Source organism: Oryzias latipes, chromosome 18 (assembly GCF_002234675.1).
Source record: "Oryzias latipes chromosome 18, ASM223467v1".
In the NCBI taxonomy this organism is placed as follows: Eukaryota; Metazoa; Chordata; class Actinopteri; order Beloniformes; family Adrianichthyidae; genus Oryzias; species Oryzias latipes.
The window spans coordinates 29,669,558-29,694,433 of NC_019876.2; the positions used below are offsets into that span (position 1 = coordinate 29,669,558).

General features: G+C 45.7%; 2 protein-coding genes across 3 annotated transcripts in view; one reads left to right on the forward strand and one right to left on the reverse strand.

Moving 5' to 3' along the window:
• The window catches only part of LOC101159618 (leucine-rich repeat and calponin homology domain-containing protein 4), a 40,982-nt gene extending 36,014 nt beyond the window's left edge, over nt 1–4,968 (forward strand). The window contains exons 15-17 of one of the 2 annotated variants that reach the window (XM_011487805.3): nt 1,577–1,714; nt 1,784–1,861; nt 1,996–3,700. In XM_011487805.3, the coding sequence (XP_011486107.1) occupies nt 1,577–1,714; nt 1,784–1,861; nt 1,996–2,208 (429 nt within the window). In that variant the 3' untranslated portion in view covers nt 2,209–3,700. Of the gene's footprint in view, nt 1–1,576; nt 1,715–1,783; nt 1,862–1,995; nt 3,701–4,786 lie in introns of those variants that run through there. The other variant, XM_011487806.3, reaches the window with a different exon arrangement.
• Nucleotides 4,969–22,353: 17,385 nt separating this feature from the next.
• On the reverse strand, nt 22,354–24,514 carry LOC101159861 (tripartite motif-containing protein 16-like). Its single transcript, XM_023948895.1, has one exon. The coding sequence runs from the start codon at nt 24,213–24,215 to the stop codon at nt 22,557–22,559; it is 1,659 nt and encodes a 552-aa protein (XP_023804663.1). The 5' UTR covers nt 24,216–24,514; the 3' UTR covers nt 22,354–22,556.
• Between the last annotated feature and the right edge of the window lie 362 nt (nt 24,515–24,876).

Genomic DNA, 24,876 nt, shown 5'->3' on the forward strand with positions numbered 1-24,876 from the left:
ACTGGCAGCCAGTTCAAAGAGGCTAAGATGGGGTTATGAAGTCAAACTTCTTTGACCCACAAATAAGTCTGGCTGCTGCCTTTTGAACTGGCTGCAGCCAGACTGTGGATGCTTTGGCTAAGCCAGCATCTAAAGAACTGCAACCATGTAGTCTGGATGACAGGAAGGCATGGACGACCATTTCAAGGTCGGTTTTTGATCTAAAGGACTCGATTCTAGCCAGACGTCTGATAAAAACCTACTTGATGGACTTTTAGCTTTAGGCCCCCAGTCCTGAAAGTGAAGGTTAGTGTCCTCCAGCTGACAGAGGAAGACCTGAACGTCAGATGTTTCCTTCAAAACCACAGAACAAACCTCCCTGGATTCAGGTTTAGCAGTAAAGAAGAACTGCTGCCTATTTACCATAGAAGGGACATGGATGTAGTTTGGAGTGTTCCTGCCCCAGGGGGAGGAGTTTAAATACCTTGGGGTCTTGTTAGTGAGGGAGGGACGATCGGAGCGTGAGATTGACAGGTGGATTGGAGCAGCGTCCGTAGTCATGCGGTCGCTGTACCGCTCCATTGGGGTGGAGAGAGAGCTGAGCCAGAGCCGGTCGATCTTCATTCCAATCCTCACCTATGAGCTCTGGGTCATGACCCAAAGAACCAGGTCCAGAATACCAGCGGCTGAAATGAGCTTCCTCTGTAGGGGGGCTGGACGCTCCCTCAGAGACAGGGGGAGGAGCTCAGTCACCCGGAGAGCTGGGAGTAGAACCACTTCTCCTCCACATCCAGCTCGGGCATCGGATGCCTCCTGGACGCCTCTTTGGGGAGGAGCTCTGGGCAGCGTCCCACCGGGCGGAGGTCTGGTCTGAATTCATGTTTGGAGGAAGAACAATGATGAGAACCATCCCAAGAACACCCTCCCTACTGTGAAGCACGGGGGTGGCAGCATCATGCTATGGGGGGGTTTCTGCAAACGGGACAGGACGACTGCACCGCATTAAGGAGAGGAGGACCGGGGGCGTTTTGGGGACCAACCTCCTCCCCTCAGATGCTGAAGATGGGTGGTGGTCGGTTCTTCCAAAGCCCCCAGCCAGGAGAACCAAGGAGTGGCTGCATAAGAAGCAGATCCAGGTTCTGGAGCTTCTCAGCTGCAGCCCAGAATCCTGACTGACCTAGAGGAGATCTAAGAGGAGGAATGGGCCAAAATCCCTCCAGCAGTGTGCAAACCTGTGAGAATCACAGGAAGCGTTTGACCTGTGGAGTCCCAAACAAAGAGGACTGAACCAAATGTGAACACGGGTTCTCTAACGGGTTCACAGACTTCTTTGCTTCAGCCAATCAGAGACCATTGAATGACCTTCCATCAGATTGATCACATTCAATGGGAGCAGGAATTCTGAATGGATGTTCTTTAGTCACATTTTCTTCTGTCATTTTCTTGTTTTATGAGCTCTTCAGAGGAATCGCCGTCTTTCTAGAATGCGGGGTTTTAGGTTTTTACCCCACCTCCCAGCCTGATGCTGGGGCAGACGGCGAGCGGCCCGACCCGGTTTCTGAGCATGAACGTAAACTGAGCCTCTGTGGCCCCGCAGACCCTGGAGACCCGGCTGAAGACGACGCTCCCCGAGGATCTGGGCGAGGCTCTGTCCAACGGCGTCATCCTATGCCAGCTGGTCAACCTCATCCGACCGCGCTCCATCGCCATCATCCACGTCCCGTCGCCTGCAGTGGTGAGTGAGCTTCGTTCGTCAGGAGTTCTGGCAGAACAGAGTTTGGATCAGATCACCGTTTGTCTGCAGCCCAAGCTCAGCTCCCCCAAGTCTCGCCTCAACGTTGAAAACTTCATCGCCGCTTGTCGCAAGCTGGGAGTTCCTGAGGTGAGTCTGATCCTGGCGGCGCCTGATGGCGTGCCGATGACTGAGCGGGGCGTCCCGTGAGCCCGTACGCCTGTCCCCTGGCTCTGTCCTCTGGCCTTTTTAACCCTGTTGTGTTGTGTGTGTCGTTTGTCCAGACTGAAGTGTGTGCGTGCTCTGATGTGCTTCTGTGTAAGCTGTCCGCTGTGCTGCCGTGTGTGACGGCTCTGCTGACCACGGAGGAGGACCCCGTCAGCCGCCCCTCGCCGCCGCCGCCCCCTCTGTCCTCGCTGCTGTCGGCAGACTTCTTCTTCTTTTACTGCGCTGTCATGACTCTCCTCTGCGCCTTCTACTACTGCCTGCTGACCTAACGCTGGCCAACGCCACGGAGCCGCTCCACGCCGCCGCTCCTGCACAGCCACATCAGAGGAACCCGTTCAGAGCGTCAGCTGCTCAGACGCCGTAAGCCGCCGTGGCCTTAAGCCGTCCCCCTGGAGGACGTTTGTCTGCAGCTGCTCTGTGGCAGAAAGACGTTCAGCACTAAAGACAGATCCAGCAACACACAGCGGCGTTCAGAGCCCCCCCTCTGGCGGGAAAGGCGTTTGGACCCAACCGTTTTTCCTGCAGCTGCATGTTCTCTGCAGAAGCTGAAGTGAGCGTCCAGCCGTTAGTGAGGCTGAATTCACAGCCAGCGGCGTTTCTGCCTCAAAGGGACTCACTCTGTGGCTGAACTGTCGGTTTTTCTAGAAACGGTTCATCACACGGGTTTGTAAGGGTGGGGGTCCAGCTGACCCCCATCAGAAACAGAGTTCTGGAGCCGTGCACGGAAACCTTCCAGCCTGAGCGGTAAGGATGAACAGGAAGCTCCTCTTCAGGAGGGTGGGGGGAAAGCGTCAGAGCGGCGGCGTCTCGACCTTTGAGGCCGTGGACCGACCTGAGATGAGGCCGCTGTCGGATGTAGGCGGGGGAGGTGAAGCAGGGAGTCGGCGTCACGGTGGCCCCACAGACGGTACAGACCCTCTCTGGAGGTCAGGGGGGGGGGGTTCAGCCACTGAACCTGCTTGTATACATGTAAACAATCATTAAATTATTTCCTCTATTAATTTATCTGGATCTGTGTTCTGGTCTGTGGTGGCGCCTCGTTGAAGGGGTTCATTGGGGGAGGAGACTTTAGAATAACATGGATGGAAATGAGGAGCAGATCAGAGATGCTGATGGGACGACGGCTTTCTGAGGAATTCTGGTGTCGCCTTTGACTGACGGAAGCTTCAACAGAAACGGAGGAGAAACCTGCAGCTTCAGCTGGGGGGGGGGGAGCAGTGGAAAGGTTCCCCTGTGGAATCACCAGAAGCTGATGTTTTCCGTTCTGGTGGTTGGTCTGGGCCTGACCTCGTTGTTGTTGGACTCTTCCTTTCAGCTCTGACATCTCGGTTTCGGCGTTCCTGTTGTTGTTTTGAGGCAGAATCGTTTTCCTTCCAGACGGTGCTCAGCGGTTACTCGTGGCCGTTTGGCGTGCTGGCCGCTGTCACAGGGCGTTAAGGCCCGCCCAGCCTGACGGTCGACGGCCGGTCTGTTGTTTGCATGCTGGGATGGACGGACAGGCTGAGGAAGAGCCGTTTCCACGGCGATGCTCCTGGGTTTGGTTTGCAGTCACGTTTCCTCTCTGGGACGTCCGACTTGTTTCAGTCATTTCTCCAGTTTCCCGTCAGATGTATATTTTAATAATTTAAGGAGGACGAGGACTGTCAGCCACAGAGACGGCGTTGTTTTCTATTTATGAACTGCCTTTGTGTTACTTTCTACAAATCTTTATGTCAAATGTTTTCTTCCTGCTGTAAAGAGATGATTAAAAATGTAAATGTTTGTGCTCGCCTGCTGTCGTGCTTTTGCTTTATCGGCAAACGAGGGGGTATCTGCACCCCCCCATCAGAGTCCCCACGGTAAACGGACCAAAACCAACAAGCAAATGGGGGCGGGGGGGGTGCAGATACCCTGAAATGAGTCCTCTGCTCTGTGCTTCTAACCTTTGTTGACGCTCTCAGACGGCAGCACCTGACACCTGCCGGGACAGGTGAGTCCTCGGACCTCCGGTACCGCCAAAGCGCCGCCTCGGCGTTCCTCCTGCAGACGGAGACGTCTTGTCCGGCTCTGGACTTCCTGCTCTCTGCAAACGCGCTGCAGCGCTGTGGCTTGGTCAGTTGGGACGGTCGTCTCTGAGGACGACCGTCAGAGAGCGTAGACGTACAGAGAGTAGAGCGGCTGACCGAGGTAGGTGGACGAGCAGACGGCCCCTCCACTCAGAGGAGACGATGAGCATCAGTGGATGTGCAGTTTGACCTTTGCCCTCTGCATGTCCGGAAAAAGACTGTCAGGTTCCACGTTCAGGCACTGAGAAGAAAACATCCTAGATGTCTTAAAAGAACGTTTTCCTTATCGCCCCCAGAGATTCCAACAAGCCCCCCAGTGATGAGGCTTCAGTTGATGTTCACTGACTGATGCTTGAGCTCAAAGACGGTCTTTACTTTAACAATCTGCTGCTGCTTTTAGGAAAATCCCAAATCTTCACGTTGATTCTTCTTCTTCTTCCAATAAATCCAGTTTCAAAGAACATAAAGAAGAAATAAATGTCTGAGATGAAATGTTAATAAAAGAACAATAGAAAAAGCAGAAATTGAATCAAAGACAAGATCCTTTTCTTTACTTGAGGACGAAGCAGCTTGACGTCTGCCAGAAAACTCTTCTGAACAGTTTCCATGTTTTGTCAGCTTCACGCCAGCGCTCGTCTCCATCTCTAAAGTATTTGATTGATTTGTTCTCTAATCGATGTTTTCAGGCTGCAAACCCCCCCCGTCCCACAGGACGTTGTTCAGTATTGAGTTCCAAAGCTGAAGTTGACCTTTGAACCTGGAGGATCCCTTTCTTACTCTTTTCTTTTCCCGCCCTGGACAGGACGTGCTGTGCTCCCCCCAGCTGGTCACGGAGGACGAAGGCCTGCGCCGCCTCGCTCAGACCGTCCAGGCCTTGGTGGAGGCGACCAGCAGCAGGCCGGAGACGCGGTGACCTTCCACGGCGTGGAGCCGCCCGTCCCCGCTGTGTCGCGTCTTCCTAATAAAGCTGTACATGGCTCAGAATGAGAGGCTTTCTGAATTCTGTCCACTAAAGCCCCCCCCCACCCCAACACAGGCAGAGAAGCTCTGGTGATCATGTGGTTCTTCTGTCAATCAATCACCAGCTGGGGAACGTTTGGGTTTTAGGAGCTGCAGTTCACAGTTTGGACCTTCATTACACCAACCCCCCCCCCCCCAGAGTCCCGTCAGGCTTTGGACTCCGCCTCCTTTCTCTGGTCACATGTTTTTTCCCACATGAGCAGAAGCCCCGCCCAGTTTCCCAGACGGTCGTCTGCAGACGTTTACAGCAGTGGATGAGAACCAGAAGTAGAACCGGAACGACAGACGGACTCACAAACACCAGCGGTCCGGACTCACTGCTACACAAAAGAGACAAGATGACAACATCACAGTCACACTCTGGGAGGAAAAAGTAGCAACAATAAAAGATGCATAAAAAGCAAGGCGTGTAGCAGAAAGGGAGCATTAGGAACACCTGTGTGTGTGTGTGTGTGTGTGTGTGTGTGTGTGTGTGTGTGTGTGTGTGTGTGTGTGTGTGTGGGTGTGGGTGTGGGTGTGGGTGTGGGTGTGGGTGTGGGTGGGGGGGTGGGTGGGGGGGTGGGTGTGTGTGTGTGTGGGTGTGTGTGTGTGGGGGGGTGGGTGTGTGTGGGTGGGGGTGGGGGTGGGGGTGGGGGTGTGCGGTTCCATGTCTTTTTGCAGATGTTTGTTTGTTGTGTCTCCTCCTCTCAGACAAACATCATTTCATCCTCAAACACGTTTCTCTGGATGTCCAGGTGAGTCCAGGTGACACTGACTCCTGTCTGAGGCTCTCAGCTTCCCTCCGTTCTGCTGCAAATCACCCAGAATGAAACACAAAGTGACGGCAGACCTCAGTGTGCTGAAAACCATCAACGACGGAGCGTTTCTGTTCTGTTTCCCATGAAGACTGGAGACATTCCAGAGTGTCAACTACAACACAACTAAACACAAAGTACACAAACTGGAGGACAAACGTCTCAGCTGTGTGTGAACTAACGTTCACATCAATGTCAATAGACAAACAACCCTCATCTCTAATTTACTAGCAGAAAAGGTTTCTTTCTTTCTTTCTGCATGTGCAAAACCAAACCTTTATGGACTCACCATCAGCACAGAGTTTCACCAGCAGGTGGCAGCAAATCAACACCTGTGCAGTAAAATCAGGCCGTTTGCCCCCTCCCTCCTGCATTAGTCACATTTTTACATGGACTCTGGAGGCGGGGTAGTGGTCAGCACTGTCACCTGACAGCAAAAGGTCCTGGTTCAAATCCTGGCTGGACCTTCTGTTGGAGTTTGCAGCTCTCCTTATGTTTTGTTCTTGGGTTTTCTCCAGCTGCTTCCCAGAGTCCAAAATCCCTGAGCTGATGGGATCTGTGGTGAAAGGATGGATGGACGGACAGAGAGATGCATGATTGACGGGAACTCTAGAGGAGAATCTAGAATTTATGGAATCTTCCATAAATCTAAATTCCCTTCAAAAAATCTTTCAATACTCAATTGAAAGAAAATGTTGAAATATTCCAACGTCTCCAGTAAAAGCAGGTGAAAGCCTCCAGGTTGCATGAAGGAAACGTTTCCGGAGGTGAAATCCAAGTCTGAACTCGCCGGCAGGTGAGTCACCGAGCAGAGAGCTGGACGGTGGGTGGAGGACGTTTCTGCATCAACAGGAGGAGCTGCAGTTTACCTCCATCAATGACACCCCCACATTTTTTACCCCCAAACTTTATCTGTTTTATGTAGAAAGTGTACAAAATGTCCGTCTAATTACAGATATCAGTTACAGTAGAGGTACTTAAGCAGAATCTCCTTTAAAAACTGAAATAAAAGAGCAGAAACAAACAAACAGAACACGCAAAAACAACCACAAAAAACACACCAACTCTCCTTTAAAGCTTCAGAAAATGTAATACACTTCAACAATTATAATATAACACAGATTCATCAGTAGAGTAAATGAAAATAAGCAAAACATAATCATGCATGAGATGAAACCAGAGAAAACAGAACATCTCAGCGCTTTAGGTCCACCTTCTAACCACGATAGGAGACAGAAACGCCTGTGTTTCCATGACAACAACGATGCGGGTCAGTTCACTCCATTCTAGTCATTATGAAGGAAACATCTGCTAGAAATGAGAAGGACTGGATTCCTGAACAGACGGTTTTTGTGAGTCTGTAGACGTCGCCTCTCAGGCTGATCCAGGAAATGACATCACAAGTCAAGGTTTGACTCTGGCATCTTTTTAAAATCTGAGGCTAGAAACGTGTTTATCTTCTTAATAAACTATTCATTGGTTTATTACAGGCTTATTGCAAGACTAGCTAGTAACCAGAGATTACTCTAAACATCACGTTTGACAATAACACACAATCACATATTCTACTAGAGGGCTTCACACCAAACCTCTCAACACTCCCACTCAGGTCGAACAGTCAAACATTAATGCTGTGACTACAGCGTGTCAAACATCCAACCTGATCTCCTCAGTTTGAACGTAGACACCAGTTTGGTCATGATGTCATCTCTGCCATTCATCATCCTCCCTACAGAAAAGATCTTTCATATCCACACGTATGTATCTTTGTCATCGTCTCACTGTTTTGTGGTCTTTAAGCTGAAGCCATTGGTCTGTTCTGTTTCTTTGAGAAAATGTGGCCCATTGCTTCCTTCCCCTGTCATTCTGCCCCAGGGCAGCTGAGGTACCTCAGTAATGACGGACGCACTGGAAGACCTTTGAGCGCCAGAAAGACGGCCGTCAATCAGGCAGCAGAAGATGGAAAACCAACGTTGGACAATGCTCAGAATATGGACCCTGTGATTTCACAGCATTACCTTATAATGATAATAAAAGATGCTTAATCAATTATTGAAGATGGTTAAAATGATTGATCTAATGAAATGACTTCACTTACGTACTTCAAATATGGATTCATGATTTTTCCTTATGAAACATCATTTGCACATATTTTTAACTTTTGATACTTGATCAATTTATGCTATGAAGATTTTTGAAACAGTGTTATGTCTATTTAACTGATATAGTATTATTGTTAATCATATACATCATTTTATAAGTAAAATAATCTGCATATATTTTAGATAAATGATCTGCATTTGCCATGTTGATTTCTAAAATACTTATTTTTTACATAATAATTAAGTAATTCATCTTTGTCATGTGCTCTATTGATACTTCAGGATTCTTAATTCTGTCTGATAAAAGATATGAACTGGATATTGATAAATCATGTAATAAAATGGTTATGGGTATGGGTTATAACCCCCCCCCCCGTTATGGGTATAACGGGGGGGGGGGGGGTATATAAATTCGCTTCCTTCCATTCCCTTTCAAGCAACATTTATTAAGATGTCTAATTATCCTCAGTTTGATAGGTCTTTGTATGAATGTATAACTGATGATTTTATTGTTGTTGTGTAGGATTCTTATTTGATTGCTTGAAATAAACCATTTTTACCCTTATTCTATCCTAGGCACTTTAACGTTGGGAGTTGGGTCATCTAGACCCACTAGACAGTGCTCTGAACTTTTTTTCTTCAATGATTTGTGATCTTCACTGGTGTCCATGGATTACATGAAATCTTTCCACCTTTATCCACCTTTGTCATGGTAGGGAGAACACCTCAATGGAAGGGGGGGGGGGTCATCTAAGATAGCACAAGGGTTAAATCAAATCAAATCATTATTATTATTATTATTGTTATTATTATATCTATTATTATCCCAGTGGTTGCTGGGTCTCCAAACTACATGCAGAAAACCACAAATCTGTAAAGTTCTGTGTTCTTTCCTTTGGCTGGATTTGCAAATCCTGAGTTTCCAGTCTGCAGACTGAGAACAGAGACTCCGTCTGGATAGGAGCATTTTCAACGACACAAATGCTCCAAAACTAGAACTGAGTTTCAGGAGGAAGAAGACATCCAGATGTGAGCAGCTGTTGTTGTTTGCTTGAGCAGAACTGCAGTTTGGAACCGTTCAAAGGAGACTCAAGCAGGCAAAAGAAACCCAATAATACCAGAGCAGAAGAATGAAGGAAGATCACGAATATAAAGCTATAAAACATGAAATTGTTTGTATTTCATGTAAAGAGAATGAAGTCAGTTTAGCTTCTTTGTCTTGTATTTATTACTACGGTGGTGAAGACAACAGATCTACTTCCACTGCTAAAATGTTTGTGTCAGTTTGAGATCTGATTTGGATAAGAAGGACTTTTCCTGCTTCTGTGAACAGCAGTGAGCTGTCAGGCAGAGCGGGAAGCTCTGCAGCTCGTCTCGTTTAGCAGCTGAACACAGACGGCCTGACAGCAGCTTGATCCTTCCTGACTGTCAGCTTTGCTGTGAGGGGGAGTCACAACAAACCGTCCCTGTCAGCCGCACAACAATTAGCTTCCTCTGTTTCAATTTGCTGCGTTTTGCTGAAGCTCTGGCTTCACAGGACGCAAACACTCCCCTCTGATCTGTGGGAACGCCATCATGGAGGAAGACGCTGTCCCAAAGACGCCCTGTCACTGCTTTCAGGTCCTTCAGGGACAGAATTCATGGACTATACTCTAAATATAACCATTAAAGTCATTTAAAGTGTTCACGTTCCACAAACCATGCAGATCAAACCAGAACAGAACATTTGGTCTGAAAACAACAGAATCTTAATTCAAGGAACACTTTGAAAATAGAAGCTGATCAACTGAAACCATAAACAGACACAACAAAGACATTTCTTTGACATTTGCCAATAGATAATCCCACTTTCTGAAATCAAAGCAGGTTAACTAAATGAATACAGAGAAGAAAAGAAAACCCCTGCATATGACTCTGTTAGGCCTTTTGGAGATAAATGACCTCTTGAACCCAGAAAAAACTGAGGTCATTATACTATAAAAACCTCAGAGATGCTCTGTCTGATCAGATAGTCTCCCTGGATGACATAAGTATAGCCCCCAATTCCACAGTTAGAAACCTTGGGGTTTTATTTGAAGTTAAAGTTAGAGTCCCACTATCTGTCACACACCTAGGTGTGGAACATTTGTTCTCCGCATTTGACCCCTCCCCTGGGGGAGCGGTGAGCTGCAGACACTCAGGAACCACTTGGTGGCGTGGACCAGGATTTATCATTTTATCCCTTGTTCTATCCTAGGCACTTTAACGTTGGGATTGTGGGTCATCTAGACCCACTAGACAGTGCTCTGAACCTTTTTTCTTCAATGATTTGTGATCTTCACTGGTGTCCATGGATTACATGAAATCTTTCCACCTTTATCCACCTTTGTCATGGTAGGAAGAACACCTCAATGGAAGGGGGGGGGGTCATCTATGATAGCACAGGGATAAATTTATGCTTGCATAGACTTTTCCTGTGTTTACCTGCACACACACTTGCACACTCCCACTGATGCGCACACACATATTTTCTTACACCTGTACAATAATAAAGGATCAGAAGCAGAAATTCCTGATGCCTGAGCAGCTGAAAGCTGAATTTCTGTACTTCCTGACCTTAAAGATCAGTGACTCACAGAAGCAGAAGCAGTTCAGAAAGTGTTTGAATTGGAGGAAAATCTGCTTCATTTTGCCTCAGACATTCTACCTGAGCTGCTTCTTACATCACAGCAAACACAGCAGACTCACAGGAATCCATTTGTGCTTCTGAAAGCAGTTGTGCTGCATGTTGAGCTCGACTTTGGGAGGAACTCTGTCTCCTCGGACAATGGCTCCTAGAAAAGGAAGAGCCTTTTCTCCCTCAAGTGTTCATTTTCCACTGTTGCTTCCCCTAAATGTGCTGGACGTCTGTCCCCTTAAATGAACTCAAAAGTGGCTGAAATGAAAAGCAGATTGGAAAATGAGTTTGTATTAAGAACACAAAAATGACAAAACGCAGGACTGGTTTGGATGGAAATGAATGCCAGTGAGGAAGCAGTCGGTCCAAACACAGGGCTTGGTTGTCCCAGAGGAAACCTGCTGAAACACAGTTTTTGCTCACCACACATCTTTGTTTTGCACAATCATCATTTCTTTTTGCAGTGTGGACACTTCAAGGCCTTTAAATGAATAACCTGGAAGAGCTGGGGAACAGTAAAGCTGGTCCCTCTACCTGCTGCTCTCTAGTTTTTTTATGTTGGTCACAAATCATCCACATAAACTATTAATAAAATGATGTTGTTGCTACTGGATTCATGAGGTGATCTCACTGTTGACATAATACAAAATCATCAGTATTTATGAACAGTTTTGTTTTTTTATCCCAAAAATATATGTTTAGTGCAAAAAAGAAGAAATGGCGGATATTTTCCCCATAAGTTCAGCCAACAAAAGAAGGAATTGAAAAAGAAAGAGATCTGCAGCTACGAAGCTCAAACCCAGTTGATTTCTTGAACTGTGTGTAGGACCGGCGCATGGAAACCAGCGTTCAATGCCCAGGAGTTGTGATGAGCCTGATCAGTCTGGGTCTCCCTGTGCCCGTCCCCAGCCCGGATAAAGTACAGGGTGGTGTCAGAAAGAGCATCCAGCATAAAACTCTGCCAAACCATCAGTGAAAGCCGATTGGCTGTGGTGAGCCGTGAGGGAACATGCTGAGAGGTGAACAGCAGTGTTTGTTCCAGACTGAGCCATGTTTCTGAATGATGATGTCTTTTTGTAAATGTTTGCATGTTTTGTGATCCCCTGCAAAAACACAACGTCGTGCTGTGATTGACAGGACGTTTGGAAGCTCTTCCCTCTTTGCTCCGTTCCCATCAAAGCTGCTGTTAACAATCCAGCTGCTTGCATGCATCAGGGGGCCGACAGAGCCCCCCTCCCTACCCTAAAGACACGGATCCCTGTTCAATACGTTTCACAGATCAATCACTTCTGACTGCCTAAAATCATGAAAATGTTCTCATAAACTGGAGCTCTGTGGCCTTTGGCTTGACACGGTGATGGGATGTTTTATTGTTGTTGTGAATTCAAAATGCATAACGTTCCTGTGAGAGAAATTCAAGTCTTTGGGATGCATCCGTGTCCTTTTCCCTCCTTGTTGGCCACACCCCCCCCAAACTGTCTGTTCTTCTGAACCACGAGGCCCTTTTGAAACGAATGTGACAGATTAATCCAAGGATGAAATGAGAAATCCTGCTTGTTCTGTCAGAGTCTTCATGCCTGCAGATCACAGAAAAAGGTCATATTAAGCTGAATGGAGGTTCTGGATTCTGTTGGAGGTTTTCTCAACTGAGTCACTTCATCCAGACTCATCTCCTCTTTTAGGAAGTACTTTGCAAAAGTTTGCTCAAGCGCATCTGAAAAATAAAGTGTTTTCAGTTGAAAACAGAGACTTAACACCTTTATACGTCAATAACTGGAACCCTGACACGTCCCTAAGAGTCATTCAAAGATAAAAGCTCTTGACCTCCCGCTAGTGTGTCCTGCACGCTGAGGGACAGCCTTGTGTTCACACATGGTGTTTGTTGTGAAATAACACACAACTGCTTTAATCTTCAATAGTTTTAAAGTATCTAAAGGTCGTATCAAACTGCCACTACGTGCATTTTATGCATTTTCCTCATTTCTTGCATGCTCAGATGTCTGTTGAGGGTTTCAGCCGACGGGTCTTTAAGTGGATTCAGTTTAGAGATGTTCAGAATTTTTGGTCGGTTGAAAATTATACAGATTATGTGTATTCTACATAGTTTATACACAATTATTGTGTAAATCTTACCCAGTTGTGCGTGATTTTTGTGTCTTTCCAGGAGCGTTCCACGTTTGTCTAACAGACTTTTCATGCATGAACCACTGATGTGTAACTTTTAGATCACGTATACGGCGCACAGATCACGTTCAGATGACATCATTGATGCATGAATCACTGATGAATTACAGATAAACATCACAATAATCACACGCTTCATGTTCTACGTTGGTTTACGTGTTCTTAGCGTGTTTATTCCTACTTCTTCTGGGGTTTTAACGTGGTTCATTCCTGATCCATCTGTGAACATTTCACCTAAAGACCACAACTTTCTGACTTTTTCCACGTAGATTCACGTCTGACCAGTTTACATCCGTGCCAAACGTATGTAGGGACTGTGGGACACGGCCTCAATCACGCAGGTGTCATTTTCATGGATTCTTTCTCTACATGCTGACAATGGTTCCACCTTAGAACCTGGTCAAGCGTTTAACATTCAGTATGAAAAAAGATGGAGGAGGTCCACCAAAGAAAAGCCTTATTGATTCATTTTCTCTTCTGTTTTATCAGACTGACAGGAGCCCCATGTGTCACAAAGGGACGACTCCCAGAGCCGTTTTTTGTTAGAAACCCCCCCATTTGTATGACATCATAAGTATATAATGTTTTTCCTGGAGTTCCAGTGGATGATGAGACATGTTATGAAAATTCCTTTCTGCCTTGTTTACCGTCAGGTTTAACAAAAACGAAGATCTGAAAACCTCACTGAACCAGAGGAAAGGGTCCAACACAGGGGTTCTCAAAGTGCGGCCCGTGGGGACATTTTTTGTGGTCATCAGTAAAAGAGAGCCAGAGCAGGTTCCTTTGAGGAAAAACGTTGTTGGCAACAAGAAATGAATGACCCTGGGGGTATTTCAGGTTGGAAACTCGAGCAGTGCGTTTACCTGGTGACTCCTCCCTGCAGGCGGTTCAGTCTAATCAACTCACCTGTACAGGGTCCTACTAAAGAACCAGGTGTGGTCCAATCCCCCTTCTTCCATTTCCGCGAGCTCTGCGTTCGTCACCCCCCACCCCCCTCCTCCCCGGCTTCCACCTGTGAGCTCCATTAGGGGTAGATTAATACCCAAAGTTTTCTATGGAGATCTTTGTTTTATGGATCTGAAAGGAGCTTTATGCCAAACTAAAAGAAACATGGAATAAATCTTCTTTACTGCATGAGTTGTCAGACTGAAAAGACACTTTCAAGCTAAGTGGACAAATGCTTACTTGGTCGTACCTCATGGGCAGTGCTCAATGAATTCAATATAAATCACCACTATGTTCCAAATCATACAAACTATGAGAAATTTACCGGTGATGAGCGCAACATTTAGCTCCAACAACTCCAACGAGGCTGTCCTGCACAGCAGATGTTTACAAAAATGGCCCAGCGCTGCTAGCCCTTCAGCGACGGGGAATTTGTAAAATGAACGTTTGCTGAAAGCAGCTGACATTGTTTGTCCAGAGCAAAAGAAATTCTGTCAAATGATACAACTACTAGACGAGTAGAAGATCTGGACAGCAACCTCCAGGAAAACATCTGGAGGGTCTGGGTAACTGTAGAAATGACACTTGGTCATTAAAGTTGTTAAAAACTACCTTTTCCTGTTTATCCTTCTTTCTTAACCAGAATTGGCCCCCAGTCTAAAGTTGAGTTCCTAATTTGGCCCTCCACTACAAATGAGAAGCCCTGCTCTAAGTGTTTGGGGTCGTCTGTTTTAGAACCAAAGTTTGCTGATTGTGCGTCTGCGTCTGCGTCTGCTCTGGAACTGCTCAGAACGACACTGGAGACACGCCGAGTCCTCCGTCTGTTCTCGGCTCTCTGACGTCGTGTGCCAGGAAGGAAACTCGGAGCACACAGGATCCCGAATGAATCTCTACAGACCAAGCGGTTGCTAACAACGTCTGTGAATGAGCTGAACTCAAAGACACCATGGAGGCTCATAGAGACGGGTAGAAGAGGAGACGGAGGGGAAACGCTCCTCCTGAAGAGCTGACGGGTGTCTTGAAGACGTTCAGAGAGTTTGAACTGACTTATGCAGCTGCTGTTCACAGCAGAAGCTCCCAGCAGGAAGTCCTCATCTGGAGGTTCCTGCTTCCAGCAGGAAGTCCTCATCTGGAGGTTCCTGCTTCCAGCAGGAAGTCCTCATCTGGAGGTTCCTGCTTCCAGCAGGAAGTCCTCATCTGGAGGTTCCTGCTTCCAGCAGGAAGTCCTCATCTGGAGGTTCCTGCTTCCAGCAGGAAGCCCTGATCTGGAGGTTCCTGCTTCCAGCTGGAGGTCCTCACGTCCCACCTGGGTGGATCACACACAGGCTGAACATGATGCAAACATGAGCCGGTGGGCGGAGAGCAGCTCCTCTGCTGCTCTGAAATGGCCGTGACTTCTACACGCTGCTGTGTTCTGTCAGCACAGCTGGGATGTCATCGCCTAGCAACATACAAAGAAGCAAAAATGGAAGAAAAGTCTGAAAAAGAAGTTGCATTTGGGTTCTGGAACATGATGAATTGAGTCTGTATGAAAACATGTCGTATAAAACAATAAATGTAACACTTTCTGTTTTTGGCAATGAAAACGTTATTTGAAAAAAAGTCAGCATGAAAGTTGTTTATAACAGAAAACATATATTTAATGGAAAAAAAGAAACTATGGTAAAAATCTATAAACGCTCTTCGACATCAAACTTTATTTATCTGTGCAGCGCCTTTCATCCTGGATCGGGTTATCTGGACCCCATAGGATTGCACAAGGGTTATAATATAGATTTGACTGAAATGGTAATGAACCAAAAAGAGAAATGAAAGAATTTTCTGTTTAAAATCTTTATAAAACACTCTCCTGCAGTTCCCCTTCCATTGAGGTGTTCTCCCTACCATGACAAAGGTGGATAAAGGTGGAAAGATTTCATGTAATCCATGGACACCAGTGAAGATCACAAATCATTGAAGAAAAAAGGTTCCAGGATATCAGCTCTGTGTTCATCCAAACAGTTCCTGATAAAACACTGAGTAGTTAGAATATGAAAGATCATAAAATACTTTTTTCTTTGTGTTTATTTGATTCTATTAAAGACATTTTGATAAGAATGACGGTACCACGATTTAGAACAGCTACAGCTGTTTTAGGAAAAGTCCCGCCCCTTTTACTGTCTCCACCAATCATTCTTGAAGGCTCAATCACACGTCATCAGTCTGACCAATCAGAAGTGGTTAAAGTCTTCACTTCCTTGTTCTGATTCTGCTCATAAGTTTCAACAAAAATACCATCTAAAGCTCGTCTTTAGCGGTGTAGCTTCCCACAGAATCCGGTGTCAGACCGTGGAACAAGAGAACAAAACCATGAAGCTCAGAGAAGAGAGTCTGTCTGCATCACTACATCTCCCATGATGCATTGGGTTAAAGTGACAGCGTCTCAACACACAATGAGATCTGTTGTTAAATGTCTTATACCACAAAAAAGACACATCAAACAGTTTTAAATCTTCTAATTTAACTTTAATTACATCTTTTAGAAAAAGACAGCTGCCCGTTCCAGCTTTTTCTGCCACAATTATCACTAAAATGCACGTGAGATTGTGGAGGAACTGTAGATCAATACAGACTATGAGTTTCTCCTTCTTTCCATTTTGGATGCTGGTGTGCCGCAGGATTTTTTTCAAGGTTTAAGTGTGTCGTGGCTCAAAAAAGGTTGAAAAACACTGAGATAGATGACCCAACTCCCAATGTTAAAGTGCCTACGATAGTACAAGGGTTAACAAATAAATGTATAAAAAAAGACCCTTCCCAGACACTATGAAGGTCTCACTGTTCTCATGGTTTCGTTGCACAACCAAAGTCATACTTTAGTCACGTTGCAGTTGCCAGCAGGCCTGGTTCTATGTCCCAGAGCAGAAGAGTGAGCACAGCAATGGACTCCAGAATGTCATGAATGTCTACATTTACAGTCAAATAAGATGAAAATATATCATAAAAAGAAAGAAAAGAATGTTTGAGACTTTTAAAAACCAAAGTAAAGTTCTGCTGAAGTGTTGCTGTGTCAGCGGCTGGGTCTGGATGCAAATAAGATGCTGTAACCGTGACGACGCCCTGACGTCAGCGGTAGGATCATGGTTGAGATGCTGGGCTGAGTGGCACATTAAAGCCCATTTTTCTGCTCTTCAGTCAAAGGCAGAGCACAATTAATGGACTCTGGATTTCTGTTGCCTGGAAACGGATGGATGACCGAAAAAAGACGGACAGTTGAAACTGAAAAAGCTCAGAGACGGTGATCACAAAGATGAGCCACACGGTTATGCATAAACAATAAAAAAGGAAATGTGAGATATTCATCTGTTTGAAGAATGTCAGATAAATGCATCTAGACATTAAAGAAAAACACAATTAGAAACAACAAACCACAACAAGAATCAAGTTTGTCATGCACGAGGGAGAAGAAGCCAGTGTGACGGAAGACAACCACCACACTTCTCTTCTTAAAGAACTGCCTCTCCCTGTGCTGCCTTTATTAAGAATTCAAGTGGGAGGTCACAATTTCAAGACAAAGAGAAAGGTTCATTAGGGGGTGTCATATAATGACCCATTTGGTGGATTCTAAGTTCAAACAGTGTCCCTTATCAGCTCACGACAGTGTTGTAAAACCGCCTAATCCTTGTTGGGATGAACAAACACACAAAACTGTTTCTATAAAGGTAGAAAGGTCAATCTGAGTTAACGTGTAACCCTTGTGCTATCCTAGACACTTTAACGTTGGGAGTGGGGTCATCTAGACCCATTAGACAGTGCTCTGAACCTTTTTTCTTCAATGATTTGTGATCTTCACTGGTGTCCATGGATTACATGAAATCTTTCCCCTTTATCCACCTTTGTCATGGTAGGGAGAACACCTCAATGGAAGGGGGGGGGGTCATCTAAGATAGCACAAGGGCTAAAATGTCTGCAGCAGAAAAAACGTCTGAGCTCCGACTCCGTCCAGCTGGAAGTTTCACTTTATGACTGTAGCTGGTCTCCCAGGGTTCAGAGTCAGAGACGTGAATGAAATGACGATTTATCGTATTTCGGGCAGATACTCGCTGCAGTGTTTTACAGGTTACTCCCCTAGGGCGGTTCAGTCAATTAACTCACCTGCTCAGCGTCCTATTTAAGCCCAGGTGCGCAGTCGTTCATTCTCTTTCTTACCTTCAGCGCTCATTCTTCGCCGGTCTCCGAGCCCGCGGGTCTCTTTCTCTTTCGGCTTCTTGCTGTGTTCCCCCCGTCCTTCGGATGGATGATCCCCATTTTTCTGATGTGGGGTTTTCGTTTCGCCGCGTCTGCTCTCTTTTTGCGGCGATCAGCGGGCGGCTGACGGCGCACAGCGCGTTCGTTTCGCCGCGGTCGCGTGCATCTGCAGGGGGTGTGCTTTCCGCGATGTTCGGGATGTCCGTGCCCCCCGATCAGGAGCAGTCCGGGTCTTCTCGTCTGCCGTGGTCACCCCAATTATCTACGGTGAGCATCATGCGGTTCTTTCCCGTGTAGTTTTCTAAGGCTGCGTTTTGCTTCCTGTTTACTTCGGTGACGTCACACCCCTAAGGACCCTGGGAATTGTAGTTTTGACTCATGGTCCTTCATGATGCACTTCTGATTCCTTTTCTGCTGCGTAGTTCGGCGTCGTCCGGTTATTGTTTCAGGGGTCGTGGGGTCTCTTCTGTGGTTGTGAAGGCTGGCGGTCCTCGTTTGGACAGGTTTCTCATGCTGGCTGAATTTTTGTGGATTTTAGCATTTTTTTTTCTGTTGCTGTTTTGTTCTTTGGGAGCTGAGTGTGAATCTTGACTGTTTTTAATTCGATGCTGGCTTTCTTATTATGGCAGTTCTTCTGTTTATTTTCTTTGTTGTTGTAGCTGCTGGTTAGTCAGAATGTGAATCAGTGTCTCTTGGACCCGTCTCTGCTCTGTGGACATTTTCCCTATGATTGGTCTCTCTTATGCAGCGTCCATGGCTCATTTTATTCACTTAGTGATCCTCGTTCGTTGCCCCCGCACCTTCCGCCAGTTTTTCCCTGCTCTGTGTACCCCAGTGGGTCCTGCCCTGGCTCAGGGACTTGCGTCGGCCGCATTGGTGTGTGTGTTGGTCTCGTCGCGGCCTTGTTTTCTCGGCTGGACAGTTGATTTGTTATTCTCTCTCTGGTTTGGAGGTTTGTGGGGGCTATGTGATGGATTCTTCCGGGGCATCGTTTTCCACTGAGGGTGGCCCCTGGGAAGTTTTCAGGTTGACGTTCTTGATCTGGACCTGTTAGCGCCTCGCAGTTCATCTTCTGGGCATCAGTGGCCTGGTTCCCCATGCGCCTTCAGGATTGGTATATATTTTCTTCAGCTGCCCATGCTGTCTCCACGATTTTCCTCTGAAAGCGATATAAGGCTGAGGATGACTTATCACTGATGGTCTCACTGTTCTGCCTCTATGCCTCTCAGTGGCGTCTCTTGGCCTTCGGTTGGCGCTGGAAGTATTTGTCGGTTTACCTTTCCGCTGTCGTGGCAGTCCTCATAAAATCGACTTTATTATCTGAAGCCCTGTCCTGGATATTACTAGGCGATGGGTGCCCTTCATTTTGCATGTTATTGATGATTTCTTGGTGGCCAACTTTCCTCTGTATCCCTGGTCTTTGAATCTCTGTGGAAAAAACTTTATTTTCAAATCTGGGTTTCCACGTTGTCTATGTATGGTTCTCCACCCATCCGGATTTATTTTTCTTCTATGGATTTGGGTGGTTCATTGATGCTTGTCTCTCCCCATTATGTCATCTCTAGCTTTTGTGCAGCATGTCGTTTGTTCAAATTTTGGTTGAATATGATTTGTCAATGATTGGGCCACCTGACATTTGCTGTAGCTTTGGTCCTATGGTCATCCGTTCATCTTGTGTTCTTGTTCTGGGTAGTTCGATCCTGGGCCCCGTGTTCCTGTTTTGGATTTTTGTGTTTTTTTGCGTTTGATCTTTCCCTCTCTATGCTTGTAGTGGTTTAATTATGATGACTGACGTATCTTCAGGCTCCCTCCACTTGTTGTTCTGAGTCTGCGCCTACTGGTTTGGGGGAAAAGGATTTAAGAAGAGTGGTTTGTGTTTGTCCGGCCGCCAGAATCCACAGCTCTAAAGGTTTTAAGGGGTCGTCCGGTTATTTAATCCTTGGAGATTATATTAAGGCTGTTTCAATATTGAATGATAGTATTGTGTCATCGGTTGACTTGGTTAATGTTTAAATAACACCTTGAGCAACTTCTACCCTGAACGTAGGAAATATATCGCATGCGCTCTAAGCTTAGTTCAAGTGTTAAATCTTGTGTCCACAAGTCAGTCTTCTATCTGCCCTGCTTAAGCAGATGACACTCGGCTAGATGCTTCTCCATTTAGAGGCTTGTTTTACTCCGCCTCTAAATGCTTAAGGTTCAGTCTAGCAAAAATACTATCAAAACCTATGATCCCTCATGGCTCTCAAGTTCTCTTTTGCAGTATTCAGACGCCCTTGGCTAATTAAAATTTTAGTAGTCTGTACTTTGTTGTCCACCAATTTGAGAACCACTAATATAAAATCCAGCTGAGCTGTAATCCTTTGCTACGTGGGATGTTGACCTTCCTCATCTACAAATCTCCTTGGCTACTCTTCCCATCACTTACTCCTCAATGGCCTCCTGAAGGTGCGTCCCTCTGAAACTGTCAAAGGTTACTTTTCTTATCATTTGATTATATAAAAATTGGTGTTTAGATTTCTTGCAGGTTATATATTTCACTATCATTTCACTGTTGGAATTTGTAATTATGGTGGTTTCTAGGGTGCGATGAATCCACAATGGGTCTTTACCTTAACTATCTACTAAATTTCACTTTCTCAGATTTGTTCTTTAAAAGCACTGTTATTTAATTTATCTCAATCATTTTGAAACTGATCAGTTTCTGGGTTATTTATATATTCTTGTCAAGACTAATACTGCTTTGTTTTATCTATGCATCGCATCCTGAGCTTGCGAACCCCTACGCCCCGATCAGCTTCTCCGTTTCCAGGAAATGATGTCACCCATGCATTCCTTGATCTAGTGCTGCAACGATGACTGCTCGACGTACCTATTGCTGCACTGAAAGTGAAGGGGCGGTGGACCTCCTCTGCATTCCAATGACACTTCTGACTGAATTAATTAATCAATGTCAACCGCAGAATGAATGTAAATTATTCGATTACAGATGTTAAAAGAAAATTATAGCCAGGTGGAAGCCTAAAAATTTAGGATGTTCTAAGTTGTATCATAGTATGCGCGGAGCTCGAATCTGATTCTTAAGTTCATTTGTTTATAGTATGCCAATGAAGCATAGTAATTATGGGCGTTGAACTCGTTCTTAATATTTGGATGGAACCTCAATTAAATGGATGTTCCTTGAGCGCTTATAATTGGTATGTCAAATGGAGAAAATTATGGCTAGTAAGCTCGTTCGTGGTACTGTCGTTGGGAGCTTCGAAATAATGGATGTTACTTAAGCGCGTGTGTATATATAGTTGCCAAAATGGAAGAAGTTTATGGCCATCAAGCTTGTTCGTAGTTTAATAGAAGTTTGAATAATGGCTGTTAAGCATGTCATAATACGCCATCGGAAGCTTTGGATTGGATGTTAAGTTAGTGTCTCATACGGGTTGTTTGGCGGTTTAAATTATAGTTCTGCACAGCGTTTTGCGGAAATGAGCTTACGTTCTAAGATCAGGTATGAGTAATTTAATGTTGGCTCCCCTTTTATTTCTTTCCCTCTCTCTTTCAGATAGTATGTTCCTCTAGTGGTTTCCACGAACAGGAGCGACCCTACGGTCAATGGTGCCGGGTCACACATAGCAGATCCACTAGATAGCATGTTCCCTTCGTGGCGCTGTACTCGAACGGGGGCGGCCCAACGGTCAATGGTGCCGGGTCACACATAGCAGATCCACTAGTTAGCATGTTCCCTTCGTGGCGCTGTACTCGAACGGGGGCGGCCCAACGGTCAATGGTGCCGGGTCACACATAGCAGTCATACTAGGAAATGAAATGAAAATGGAATGCTGCCGAAAACACAGCCCATTTTATTACACACTGATTATACATTGACATTTTTCTTCTTCTGGATGATTTTAGTGTTGGGGGTTTTGTTACCCGAAAGTGTTATGGAAATTTCTCATGGAATTGAACGGAGCCTTATGCCAAACGAAAATATGTGAATGCCAACTTAAAGAATGTGGAAAATGTCAAATAAATATTTCTTACTGCAAGAGTTGTCTGACTGAAATCATGGCGCTCAGACACACGTCTGTTCACTCCACAGGTCTCTTTATTAGAAGTGTTGCACAGAGGAACACAGGCCTACAGTCCCACTACCGTAAATACACAAACACAGAACACAGCACGGGCTGCTACATTATGACTAAGATTTGGATCTATTGTTTTATTTTCATCAATAAATTTCATCAGTTTAAATTTTTAGTGCATCCTACGCTAAATGTTGTTGTTAGCACGCATTAGCCTCATCCTAACCCTTCTTCCAGGTCCGTTCAAGCACCAATAAAGCTCTGGCCAACATATTTAGAAACTTGTGAGCAAACAGACACTTGCTAATAATCCTAGCAATAATGAAGCTAAAAGGACTCAGACTGACTCAGACTTTGGAATTCAAAGAAACCACAAGAAAACAGATTGGACTCCCAAAAGTTTGACATTCATGTTCCAAAATGTCTCCAATCCACATTCTAGAGATTTTCATTTCTCTCCATTTCTGACTCCAAACATGACTCCACAGAATCTGAACAGTTCAAACGTTTAGTTGTAGATGATCCAAAGCAGAGAAATCACTGAAAACAAACATTTCACTTCTTTAAGGAACTACTTCACTTTACACAACTCTGCTGTGGATCCTAAACACACCAACAGTCCAGCATGGAGCGGCTGAGTGAAAGTGGTCTGGACTCTGTGGAGGAGAGTCATGCTTTCAGAGACGCTGTAGAAGGACAGAACACCTGCTCTGTGATCCAGGTACACTCCTACTCTGGAGGGAACACGAGCTGAGATGGAGGTTCTTATGTTGTTGTGGACAAATGAGAAACTGTCTGAAAAACAATCTAATGCCCAAGACTTATCATTATAACCAAGTATACCTTTGCTACTAGATCTGCTGATGTTCTTGTATGCGACTGCTACTTTGACATATTCTCCTCTCCTCTCCACCTCCCAGTAACAACGTCCAGTCAGACTCTCTCTACTCAGAACCTGAAACCAATCAGTAAATCTGTCTGGATGATCAGAAACAGACTGAGGTTCTTCCATCGCTGTCACCTTTCTGTTCTCCTCTGACAGTAACAGTTGTCTGTTTGCTGTGTTTGGATCCATTGTGATTTGACGTGAATATCTGAGGATGTCAGCTCTGCTCTTTGGTTCTGGTTCTGGTTCTGACAGTAAAACGTCCACATGAGAGACTGTCAGTGAGATGTTTGTCCATTCCTCTCTCAGAATGTCCTGCAGTTTGTCTCTGAGCTCTGACACAGCTGCTGTCACATCCTCAAAGTATGTCAGAGGACGGACATGGATGCTGGCTGAGGGGGTGGACTCACTGAGTGGGGGCAGTGAGGGGTAGTTGAGCAGAAAGTGGCTGTGATCCTCTGTGAGCCAGAGCTGCTTCAGCTCAGCGTCTCTCCTCTTCAGCTCAGCCATGTCCTGCTCCAGCTCCTCCTGAAGACCTTTGACTCGCCTCACTTCAGTTTGCTGCTGGGATCTGATCTGCTGCTCCACATCACGGCTTCTTTTCTGGAGGAGACGGATCATCTGAGTGAAGATCTTCTCACTGTCCTTCACTGTTTGATCAGCAGAGTGATTGATGGCCTCCACCTCCCGTTGGAGCAGCTTCACCTCCTTCTCTCTGTCCTGGATTCTCTGCTGGATTTGTTGCTGACTCTCCTCCAGCTCTCTCTGCTTCTCAGTCCTTTCTGCTGCAGCTGAGACTGTGTCGTGGCCTCTGTGTTCTTCCACAGAGCAGAGATAACAGATGCTCTTCTGATCAGTGCGACAGAACATCTTCATCACCTCATCATGACGGGAGCAGATGTTCTCCTGCAGCTTCTTGGAGGGTTCCACCAGCTTGTGTTTCTTCCATGCAGCTGCTTTCAAATGAGGCTGGAGGTGTTCCTCACAGTAAGAGGCCAGACAGCTCAAGCAGGACTTGATGGCTTTCAGTTTTCTTCCAGTGCAGACGTCACAGACCACATCTTCAGGTCCAGCATAGCAGAGACCAGCAGGAGCAGCTTGGAGTCCGGTCTTCTTCAGCTGCTCCACTAAAGCTGCTAACATGACATTTATCACCAGAACAGGCCTCGGTGTGAAGGTCTTCCTGCACTGAGGACAGCTGGGGACTTTCTCCTCTGCATCCCACAATCCTTGAAGACACTTCATGCAGTAGCTGTGTCCACAGGGAATAGTCACCGGATCCTTCAGCAGATCCAGACAGATGGAACAGCAGAAGCTTTCTTCATCCAGATCCTTCCTGTTCATTTTGCTGCAGAGTTCCAGTTGAAGAAGCTGCAGTTCTTTCTGCTGAAGGTTTCCTCACAGCTCGTTTCCCTTCCAGACTCTGAACTTTCAAAGGTTTTGTCATCAGGAGGAGGGATTTCAGGACCAGAGTCCAGGACAGTCTGGGATTTCCCAGAAGATTTACTGCAACTCAGAAACATTTAATTGTTTTACTGTCAGTCAAAGATCCTGAAAGAGACAAAGTCCAGAGTTCTCATGGTTATCATCAAATGTTGTGTTTTAGCAACAACAGTCAGAAGTTCTTTAGAATGAATTTAAGACAGACTCTGGAACTATGAAGGGATATTTCTGCCACTAAAATGAGACAAAAAGACAGAAAATCCATCAGTTTTCATGAAGGAAGTGCTAAAAATCTAGATTTGTATTTAAACTTGATAGAGTTTTTATTGGATCCAGAAACAATGAAGTCCTGTTTCTATTCAGCTCAACAGCAGCAGGAAGTAGGAAAAAGGATGACGGTTCACCACAGTAGACTTAAAGCTGGACTGATAGAAAATGTTATTTCTGACTTGTTGACATTTTTCATCAGAGAACATTTGCTGCATCAGGATGATCCTATGTTGAACAGAGTTTTATTTTGAAAGGAGCTGAAGGACCATGATGCAACAGTTTTCCAGATAAG

Excerpts from the sequence above, each read along its gene's own strand:
- LOC101159861 (XM_023948895.1), bottom strand. The coding sequence starts at position 24,215 with ATGAACAGGAAGGATCTGGATGAAGAAAGCTTCTGCTGTTCCATCTGT.